General features: G+C 45.0%; 1 protein-coding gene across 1 annotated transcript in view; it reads right to left on the bottom strand.

The window, feature by feature from the left end:
* Window positions 1-285: 285 nt before the first annotated feature.
* Window positions 286-11,936, bottom strand: part of LOC119431144 (uncharacterized) — a 63,731-nt gene continuing 52,080 nt past the window's right edge. The window contains 2 exon segments of the mRNA XM_037698616.2: window positions 286-9,253; window positions 9,255-9,330. Of these exon segments, the coding sequence (XP_037554544.1) occupies window positions 8,339-9,253; window positions 9,255-9,330 (991 nt within the window). The 3' untranslated portion in view covers window positions 286-8,338.

The raw sequence follows: 11,936 nt of genomic DNA, 5'->3' as shown, positions 1-11,936 counted from the left end.
TCTGCGTAGTATCACTTGTTTATATATATATATATATATATATATATATATATATATATATATATATATATATATATATATATATATATATATATATAGTGGCATTGTTTATGTGTGCCTGTGGTATCGGTCTGTATTTAAGTGCCGTTATAAAGGTTCTGTATCCGCACATTTGTTCGTACCCAAAATTTTGTTCACCATTTCCCATTTCCGTCGAGCTGTCATTCAGTAGTAATGCCGATAGCTATATTGTTTTACTTTACAAATGTAATATTTGTGACGTCCAATTCGCATGGAAGGTTTTTTTTTTAATTCAGTTTATTTATATGCATACGTGGCTTTCACGTTTGCGCTTTGCCTCTAGAAATGTATAAAAATCATTTATTTGTGACAGTTGTTATTCAACCAAGCCACGCTTTCTTTTTTCGCCTCATACTTTTTCAAAAATTTCCGAATAGCGAACTGCCGTTATCACCATTCTTATAAAACAATTTCGCATCCTAGTATATTCACAACGTTAGCAAGTTTCGCTCATTACAGAACACATCGAGAAGAGCGGTTTTTTAGAGGCACTAATATTGCTTTAGGAGCAAATTATCAGTTTATTCCATACTCGGGACTGATTGGTGAGTAAGAATGGCAGCGATTTAGCTGGAACACACTGGCTCCCTGAGCAATGTAGCGTGCCTCACTACATAACTTCTCCTGTTTTATGTCTACTATGGCCATGGGTACGAAATCTATCGCTTTTTTTTTTGTCCGATATTATGCTTGATCGAGCACAGTTGACGCTTTAGAATATTCGAAAACTATCAGAAAAAATACCCGTGTTTACAAATAGGGACTGTTCGATTCGAAAACCAAATCGAATAGGGCAATATTTGATTCGTCATTCCCCTATTCGTTAATGATCGGGAGAGAAACACAGGACTGATAGAAAAAAAAAGACACCAGGAGTAACGCAACCATTGACAATGTATTTTTCTTCTCTCAATCGTACACTGTGCGACGGATTCGGTTGATGATGTGCAAAAAAGGTTCTTTTTTCCTGGATACATGACTACAACACGTACATGGCAACAAAGTCTCGGACAAAGACGTACAGAGACCACTCGCAACGTTTGATCACTTCGACGCATTCGCCAACGTAATGTGTATATACTCAGGCTGGAGATGTGACAGTAGCCATTGTAAAACCTGCTACACAGCTTTCAAGGGGGTGACTTGTTTTGACACCCATGCTCCTTACGTCCAAACAGCTGTGTTACACATTTATTGTAAACAGGTGTTTATATTTGCACATAGTAAACTATACTGTACGCGGTAGGGGAAAAGGACTTGAGCCATTTACCACTTCACGTATGTATTTCACTCTAGGAACATGTTGCTGACCATTATGTAAAAAAAAGGCCTGGGTTTGAATTCGTAAAGAACTTTCGTTTCGTAAAATCCCCCATCCACCTTCAACCTTCGCTGATAGTTTCTTCATTATGCTTTTTAACGGATGACTGTTCTTACCAATTGATCTAGCTTACCAGCTGACTTGTGAATACATGCCCTGCTTCTAAAATAAATCCCAATGGACTTCGATACTAGGAAAAAAGGCACATTGCTAGTCAAAGACCGTGTTTTAGTGCCATATTTCATTAAGTTATTTTTCTCTTCTATTGCCGCATCGTTTCGCATCTACGAAATACAGGTAAGACATTCAAAATTAGGGGGCCCCTATTAGGGGTAAAGTACTTATCTAATTGGTACTAATGTATGAAGTAATATGATGCCAAGGATTTATGTCTAAGTGCTTTTTGAGAAAATTAGCAGCAACAAAAACCGGTGGAATCAATCGTAAGAGTATATTCAAAGACACATGTAGATTTCATGAACACTGTGCAATGCGTTTTGCACGTTCCAATAATAATTGAGGCATGGGGTTACAAATGTACAACCCATGTGCCTACTTTATGTAGGCTGACGTTCTTCTGAAGAGAATGACGTCATTTATGGCAGCTCGAATACATTGTTAAGCTCATCGTAGAAATGGACTTGGTCGCCTGCTACAAAAGTAGCCTTAATCCCAGTGTTTTGGCATCGTCCTTCACTTTCGCGATAAGGGGTGTCTAAAACGTGGTGACTATGACGTGTTTGTTGGCACCGAAATCACTTCCGGTGCGTGCAGCCCGCAAGAGCATAGCCTTCGAGATCTGTTTCTTAAGGCGACCATCGCTGGTGCGTGGATTATGACACCACCTGTCACTGTCACTCGTGTATTCAGCAAACTAAAATGTGCTATGGAAAATGGTGATGCCGTAACGCGATATTAGTGATTATTATGTTTCGGATGTGAGCCTATCGTGGTGTGTTTTTCGCAATAAGATTTTGTTGCCCTTTAGGCAGAGATAAACATACCTATGTCATTTGGGCATTGTGAGGGGATGGCATCAGTGTGTAATCTTCTATTCACAGTATGGTGCTTAAGCCGGACCCGCTTCGTCTCTTGTACTGTCAAACGTCTACGTAACACTTCGCGCGTGGATGGTACTATCAACGAGATCAACATCGGTCACACTTGGATCACAGTACGTTTGAAAGGCAGAGGGTGAAGGAACACTTGGGGCAAGGGCAAAAATCACATTTTTCATGTGCTGAGGGCAAGGCGCAGTGCGTCTTTATATTGCTAAAAGTCGTCCGTTGAGGATTCTGTGCTTTGAAAACATGTGTAAGATGCCCACCGAACAAAAAAGGAAGGCGCAATAGACATATGCGTACATGTGAGATGTCATCTGGATTACGTGGATAAGTGGATTATACAACCAACTTATGTGCTGTGAGGTGAAAACTATGGAGTTCTTCGGGAGAGTAGAGATTGTGTTGATCGGATGCCACTTCCTTTCTCGACTCCATTTAGGGCAGGCAAGCTGAATCAAGCACGCGAACGCACATTGTGAAATTACAAACAGTACAAATTACAGGGAAAACTGTTATCTCATATTCAGTGTTGCCTAGCATATTTCGACTCGTTCGACGCGCAGTTTCCAGCTGACATTATTCCGCAGACATCCAGTAAACTCTTTGAGGATTCGTGAAAATCTCCACGCAAGACTGAAACGTTCTTTCTAAAGAGTGTTACGTCCTTTGCGAATTTCCTGCGACAAAGAAGTTCCAAAAGCAATCTCTGCGTAAGAACTAAAATAGCCGAAGTTGTTGAGTAAAGTTAGCAAAAGATTCACAGCGGAGAGCAGTGTCTTGGGCACATGGTAACAGAGCATGGAAAAAGACACAGACAGGTTGCCCGGTAGAAGCTGGGAATTCGGGCACGTGCTTCGTGCGTATCCTCTGAATGACCATCAAGAAAAATATGATATGCTGTAATTCACATTTCCAAATCATGCAAACATTTTACTGAGCTGTTGTCAAATAGCATTTTTTTGCAGGCAGTGAAACCATAGCGCACTCGTGTTTAAACGTAAACGTAACTTCTCGCCAGTCTACTTTGTAAGTTTCTCAATTTTCACAATCTTACAAAGCAACTATGTAAGAATATTTACGGAGCCTTCGGTATGAATCATTCATGAAAGAGTGTCCCAAGACTCCTTTGACACCATTTTTTTTTCTAATTTTGAAAAGCGTTTTTATGTAAATTCATTTTTGTACCTGTCCTTGTGCTCCGATTTCTATCTACCAAAACTGATCGGACTGCAGGCGGCTTTGCCGGTATGTAAAGAATTTCCTGCGTTGAACGATTACAAACCTAAAATGTAGCGCCGGGTCTGAGTGTCTTCTTCTTTGCCACGTGTGTCTTGTGAAAACATATTACACCATCTTACTACCAACATTAACACGTTTTGTAGCGTACTGTGGTACTGCTTTGAAACAAGATAGGCAGTCAAACTCGTAGAATCATGCCCTGTAGAATGAAAATTGATAGCTTATCTGTAACAAAAACTGTGGCATACTTCACATTAACTTACCAGGGTGGCTGATTGGGCAAGTTGGTGAACGATTATCGTTACTTTATATTAACAGCATGTTTCACACGGTACTGTGCTTCTAAATAGAATTGTTTTTCAACCTAATTGTCAAAGCTGTGATGAGTTTTTTTTTCTGTATGCTGCTGATACATTATAAAAGGGGGAGGGGCTATGTCAGGCATTGACGCCTTTTGTTTTACCTCCTCGTTAAACGTTTCTTCGAAGAATAATAAACTGATTTAACCTGAAAGCAAGAGCTATGTACTCCTTCCTCACCAACTAAAGGCTTCTCCCGTGCTTCAAGATGTCTGCCATCTGAGTCTGAAGAAAGTTGTGAATGAAGTAAGCAAGACATTCTCCGGATACAAAAGTGTTCACTTGTGCTAGGCAATGATTACAGAACGAAACGTGCACCTAATGTACAGCTTTGAGCTAGAGAGATACGAGTCCTCCTTTTCAAAACATGCCGACACTCGTCTACAGGCACTGGAAATGTCGAAGTATCTGGCATTTCGGGTATTGCTGGTGTACAGGTGACGACTAAATGTTTCTTAGGCAATTCGTAATGCGAAGACGCCTGGCATGAACCGAGCACGAAGGCAAATTAAAACACTGCAATACGTTCAAGCATAGTCTACACATCAAACCTAACTACAGTGTGGAAAACTAGGACACGGGAAGAATGACACATGCGGCATCGACCAACTAGTGTGTATTTCGTTGCTAAGCAGCGGTGGCATCTACGCGAAGTAATGGCACGTAGGCATACGACCGTGCGTTGACCGACGAATTCATCTGTTCTGTCAAAGAACACAGATAATTCACGTCAATTTTTTTCTTTACCATGGACCGGCTCCCAGCTAGGTGAGAAAGCAGTTACAAAGCATTGCCCTGGAATCGGGCCTGGGGGAGCCATTTGAAGGGCACAATTTTGCAGATCCTTACGCCTTGTAATATACAGCGGGCAAACCCAGCACACGGGAACGCTGGTTCGGGGGCCACACGCCAGTCCAAGGTGAAAAAAAAAAAGCAGCGTCCGCATCTTTGAAGTGCTTTGGAATTTCGATGAGCGACATTCTGAATAAAGCACCTAAAGGGCAAAGCAAGGACAAATGTGCCACACATCCGGGAAGAGAGTAGCCTGATATGCAGTGACTCCACCGTGTGACCGTAGCCCATGACCCGCGGAACCGTGGACTACGCTGCCTCTTGGATCGGCCCGCATTACTCGACGAGCAACCGACCGAGCGAACGTGCAGAACCCGGGAGAGGATGGCAAAGAAATGTTGACTTTAATTAAGAAATTGTGCGCTTCAAAGTAGATATTTCCTGGAATGTGAATATTTATGCATCGTTTTTTTTTGTTGTTGTTGTTTCATTACTTAGCTCCACAGAGAACAAAACTGGTCACTGGCACACCTGCAGAGGTAATATAGATGGTTATATCGGGTTAAAACACACTCACTCACGCAATTCCCGACTCCCCTCACACGTGTCTCGGCCAGCTGGTTTTATGTCAGAAACGCCATCACCAATCAACGACCGCGGAAAGTGGCATTAGTGACAAAGAAGCTACGGAATATGGAAATGACGTGAATTGTCTGTACTAGTAGATGGAGCAGCTGAATTCGTCCGGCAGTACCCGGTCATCTACCTATGAAGTTGGTAGTAGTAGTAGCAAACTGGACTTTTTTAGGCGCCTTTTTAAAGATAGATTATCTACGCATACGCGCCGTCACTCCGAAGAAACCGCCGTTGCTTAGCAACCGAACGCGCACTGTTGGTCAGGATGGTGTGCGTCCTCGTCCTCTCTGCGTACTTTTCCTGCGCGCTGTGCTTAGTTTTGTTATGAATTATCAAATCACTCAAGTTTCTACTCTTTCAATCCTCACACCTCTGAGGTACCCTGTACCTGAGGCACCATGAGGCACCACGTACCCTGAGGCTTCACGAATTGACAAGAAGACACTGACATACATGTACACTGACTTGGATATGTTACCTAATGTGAGCAGCTGTGTTTCTAGGATACTCAATGCTAACGTCAGCTATGTAATTCGTAAGCGCTAGAAGGTCACTGGGATAAGAAAAAAATCTAATGCGACACTTTAGCGTTTATAAAATAAGAACAACAACAACAAAAAAAAGAAACTAGTCGTGAACTCTCGGTTCTTTGTACATTCTTTGTTTGAAAGACATCATTACCCTCTCCTACTTGCTGCTATCTCTAAACCCTGTCCACATCTGTTTGTCTACAAAGCAATCTTGGATGCACGGCAAAAGAATAATTGAAGTATTAAATAATGCGATGCTTAAAGATGTTGAAAAATTATGCAGTTGGGGGATACGGACTTCAACTTTTGCCTCATCATTTCCCACCCATTTTGAAGTTCGTATTCTTCCATAATAGACAACAATAGCAACGGGAGAAAGCTACATCTAAGGCGGGTGCAAGTTACCGGAATACTGCGAACTGAGTTTGTTTTGTTGGCGATATGATAGTCACATGAAAAGTACAGGGTTTGATTATCATTTCTACTCGACCTAGTCGAGACTTCTTTCTGCATCCTGATTCCATCCTCACCTCACATTTTTGTCTGAAGTGACAAACCTGATCAAAAGATCTCGTTTCAATAATGCTTCGCAACACTTCTGTGAACACTACACAACAAAAGTTTACTTTTCTTTAGTGACTCTAGCTTCAACATTACATTACCTTGTTTGGGTTATGTACGATGAGCTTGCACATTCTGAGCACTTTACGGGAACACTTAAAGGTGAAGTTATTCAGAGGTCTGCAGCATTTCGTTTTGCGCTAATAGCTGTGACGCTTAAGTGAGTGATATTGCAACACATCTTGTTTTTTTTTTGCCATTTATAGCTCTTCATCCGAGTACCAGTCAATAGGTTTTCTTGTTAAATCTATCATTCTTTTCGCTGCAACATTGGAAAGCACTCGGTGACCATTGAATTGCCAGATCCAAAAGCGTCATTCTTGAACGCAGCTCACCTGACCACATTAAAATATTGAGCACCAACCTACCACATGTCCATCTCAGACTCACGAAAGCAGAACTCAAAGCGCCTGGGAGCGCAAGGTGCCCAGCGGGAGGTATGTATCACATTTGTGCGAGAATGATTCTGGCAAAGTGTGCATAAACTTCACAGGATAATAAGATTGATCACGCCAGTATACGTATGATAAGAAATTACAACACTTTTCTTTGGACTGAGGACAAGAGCATTCCGAGTCTGAGATCTGACGCATAATGGAAACGATATACATATTGAGACAGTCGTGCTATTGACAGACATGTAAGCATGACACTATAACGTGGCGGTAAAACAGACACGGAGCTCTAAACGTAATTCTGCACAAAGTAAAATGCACTATTAAGCAGTTTGACCACTGCTCGTGACTGTGAACAACCTTCGTCGCAGAGGTTCTGAAGCCGTGCACAAGGATCATGGGATGCATCGCAGGGCAGCACCATCACGCAAACTTGTTGCTGCTGTGTTTTTGGCGGATGTGAAGCGTGAACTGGCTCTCGGCGGATGTGCTTGAAACAAGTTGCCACGTGGGCGAAGTCCGACGTCGATAGTCGCGCACGTCACGTCACTCACAAGAAGATGGCCGGTTGTGGGCTCAGGAATCCAGCTCAGAGACTCGCTCACTTGTGGCGAACTTGATATGCACATGCTAGCTGCGGGAGTTGGGGGTTTAAGTAGAATTACTTTCAAGGTGGCCATTTGAGGTTATCAGAAGGTAGCAGAACGGTTACCAAACGTACTTGTATATCTACATATTCTAACGTTGGCTAGAAATGCAGAATGCTTTGTTCCTCGCGATAGCTTTCCGTCGTACTTATTCGTCATAGACAGCCATGACATTGACATCTGTCGGCGCTGTTCGCGTTTCTTTTCGGTTGTCAATGTTTTACGGTATGCTGGTCAAAGAAATCTTTACTGACCATGGACGCTGTCAAGTGCAGTGTAAAGAATCAACAAACTCATGGGCAGAACATCGCCCTATATCCGCTTTTTTCTGAGCTCGTCGTATTTCTTCTGCCAGTCAACCTAGCTTTCGTAACAATCCATTGGCAGAGCGTTTGCTCGCTTCAGACATCTGTACATATTCAGTCATAGACATCTGGCAAAGTATACGTCAAATTTCGTAATCTATACCAATTAAATGTACAATTGGGTCTCCATGCTTGAATCCAGAGCCCACAGCCGAGCAGGTTTCGGCATAACATCTGCCGTTTTTGTCCGTGTCACGTGGTACCGTGGCGAGCCGCAGGCTTCGTAATCACATCCGTCCATTTTGTGCGTGTCACGTAGAACCGTGGCGAGCCGGTAACTATCGGCATCTACGCGTCACTCGAGCCGGAGGGCGCGTCAAGTGCTTGTTGCCTCGTGAACGGGTGCCGTTTCATGGTCGCCGACTTGGTCGCCGTCAGGACGGAACCTCTGCTGGTGCTCGCCTCACTGTGGCTGTGACGCGGGCTCGTCGACGCCGCCGTCGTCGACTTGCGACGCATCGAGGCCTCCGACTTACGGGGCGTCGACGTCCGCGACTTTCTGGGCGACGTGTCCGACTCGGTCGAGCAGTAGCTGTCGCCGGATCCCACTTCGCTTTTCGACAGTTTCCTGCTCGAAGCAGCGGAGGACCTGCTTCCTTTCCTACTCCCCGTACCCGGCGGTGAGACGGCGTTGTGGTGGTGGTGGTGCTTCTTTGTCCTGTCCTTCACCTTGAGCGTGACCGCACCTTCCGGCAAGTAGACGTCCATGGCCATGGAGCCGTGCGAGGACGTCGACTGAGCTGGGTGGCTTTCGCCGAGACCAGTGGGAGCCTCGAGGACGGGAGGCGAGGCGCAGTCCACGGACACGACCTTGCGGTAGTCGTGTGGTGACAGGTTGAACGGCCTCGGTCTCAAGAGCTGAGGGTTGGCAGGAGGCTTGAGGAAACACTCGCGCTCGGCCTCTTCGCGCTTCTTGAGCGGTGACGTGGGCTCGCGGAAGGTCGGCGAACCGGCACCGCTGCAGGCCAGTCCGAGCCCGACGACGTTCGGGTCGGACTGGCACCGGTGCAACTTTTCGCGGGGGCTTCCCGCGGCGGAACCTTCGGCGGCGCCTCCTCCGCACGACGCGCCCCCGATCGCAGCGCCACTTGGCAGTCGTCCGGACTCGAAGCTGCTCTGAAGGTTCCTGCTGAAGCTGATGAGCGCGCTGGTGACGGCCGACCGATCCGCCTCGGTCACGGTCGAGTCGTGACGTGTGCTAGGGCAGGAACCGTTCCCAGGAGGCGTCGCTCGCGCTCGTGCCTTGGCAGCTGATCTCGGGCCTGGGGGCGACGTACGACCTGCGGTTTGTGAAGGCAAATGTGAGCCAGTTATGTAGATGTGTTTAATCAGACACTGTTGCCAGCCCCTTCCCTTGATTTGAATGGGTGGTCGCTTTCAGGATATTCAAAGTCCTTTTTTCGAACACGCTTTGAAGTGTTTCGAAGACTAATAGGCAGAAAAATAAGCTACTTTGAGGACGAAAATTATTTCTGAAGACCAGGGCCCGTGTTCACAAAAAAGTTCTTACTGTAGAATTGGGCGTAAGCGGAAACGCCAACTTATCCTGATGCTGGACATATGATTAGCGAAAACAGCCGGCCGACCCGCCGTGGTGACGTAGTGGCTATGGCGTTCCGCTGCTAAGCCCGAGGTCGCGGGATCGAATCCAGACCGCGGCGGACGCATTGCGATGGGAGCGGAATGTAAGAACGCCCATCTACCATGCATTGGGTGCACGTTAAAGGTCCCCAGGTGGTCAAAATTATTACGGAGTCCCTCACTGCGGCGCGCCTAATAATAAGCGTGCCTAATGGTTTTGGCACGTAAACCCCCAAAATTTAATTAATTACGACAGCCAGCCAATGCCAATAGCACTAACGAACGAAAGGTTTCGTAAAATCTGACCCAGAAACCTTACAAAATATGCCCAAGTAAATGCATATAATGGTTATGTTCAGTAATGAACATAACGAAGCATTGTTAACTTTCTGAATTTATTAGCCGCACATATGTGTTGGTAATACGAGCCGATGGTATCCATTGCGCGTTGAACCAATAATTTAGAATTCTTAATGCAAGAGGTAACTATGACAGTAACGAGTGACGTATGCAGCGATGAGTATATAATGCAGCTTATGATATAGGCAGAACTATGCACTTTCATGTTTACGTGGTAGATGGGATGACTGGCGCACAGTTCTAGACGTGAGCCATCGGGGGGTTTTGAAAGAGCCGAGCTTCTACCGCAGTAATATGGTTAAACTTGCGATGTTCAGTCTGCGCGTCCCTAACAGAGAAGCTCGTTGTTCTGCCTGCGTACATCCATATAAATCGAGTGAAGCAAGAATGCTTTAATGATGGGTCCCAATCGCTTCGTGAAAGTATACTGGTTGTGCAATGAACCAGGACTACTTTAACGAGAGGTCTCATTCGCTTCGGAAAAATGTACGGCTGAGTACGGACTGCAATGCGTCGTAACAAATAAGGAAAAAGCGTACGTACATTTCAAACCAATTTCGATCTCCAATCGCACTGCAGCAATTTATGAAATTCAGGGGAAACAAGACGCACTGCTATAATAAGCTATAGTATACTGTACTCCGAGTACCTAAATGAACTATGTATTGTATGAGTTTTAGTGTTGCTTTATTTTTAGCATAAAACAAGACCTACACTCAGGAAGATGCAAAGGTCGTCGTCAAACTATCCCACAAGAGCCGAACTATGGATGCTGTCGGCAGGAACCCACTCAGACACAGGACCGAGGCGGCGCAGGAGCGTGTTTTGTGTTTTTGATGAAAGAAAAAGATGCCAGAGTAAACGAATCCTCTTGACTCGCTAACAATAAGAACAGACTAACCCCACATAAAACTATGATATCTCTGTTTAGTGTTGTATGGATGCTATGAAGAGTTGCAGTGGCTAGGCTAGTCAAATACGACGGGCTTTTAGATGTCACCCACTAAGACGTTGCGTAAACTGTCATAAGCAAAACATAAGCAAGGAGATGACCGAGAAAAGGGTGACATGACGTCCACCACCTTCCAGTGTCACACCATGAGCTACAAGAACCGCAATAATATAATCCCTGGAGCATGTTCAGTTCACACATTAGTGTGGTTCTTTTGGAATGTGAAAAAAGTCAGCATCCACATCGAGGAAGCTTGTCAAAAGGGACATTTACGCAGTGAGAAAGCGTGGCAACGGGGTTGTTAACCAGCGAAAGAAACTTCGCCCCTGTGCTGCTCCCACGTCGTTAAACGTGGTCTCAGACTGAAACCTGAAATAGGGCATGTCATGCGCTGATGATTTTACTAATCATTGAGAGACCTCTACGCTGTTCTGTGGTCTTGTGTAGTTTTTTTATTAGCTGTAATTAACAACAAGCCGTTGACTGAAGACATTTTGGCCGGACTTTCTGTCAACGAAGCCATGCGCTCATTGAATTTCCTAGCAAAGCGGGTTTCGAATCCCGCCTGTGAAAGCACTCTGCGGACACAAATTTGCATATATTCACGTCCTAATGCCTGTTCTCATATCAACCCTCATAGGCAACTTTCTCTCCACTACCCTATAAGCAGAGGCTAGAGAACATTTAGGTTAGCCCGATCCCTCTGTCTCTACGCGACTAACATTTTACTCTCTTTTAACTGTGCTGTGAACTAGGACGCAACTTAGTTCTGGAGTAATCTGAAGAGATTGAACCGGGGTGCGGGGATTGGTTGGTGCGACGTTGATGGCGTATAACACCACGTGACGACCTTCCCAATGGGCAACAAACCAATCCAACATCTGAGGAAAGGAAAAGCACTTGCTCTATTCCGCGCATACATTCCGGGTAGTGCTCTCCAGGGGACAAGCCCACTTCCACGCACAACTAGCGCAAGTAGCGTAACCTGACTTG

Source organism: Dermacentor silvarum, chromosome 10 (assembly GCF_013339745.2).
Source record: "Dermacentor silvarum isolate Dsil-2018 chromosome 10, BIME_Dsil_1.4, whole genome shotgun sequence".
NCBI classification, from domain to species: Eukaryota; Metazoa; Arthropoda; class Arachnida; order Ixodida; family Ixodidae; genus Dermacentor; species Dermacentor silvarum.
Note: the sequence above shows the minus strand (reverse complement) of the source record. Positions and strands in the feature narration are given on the sequence as shown.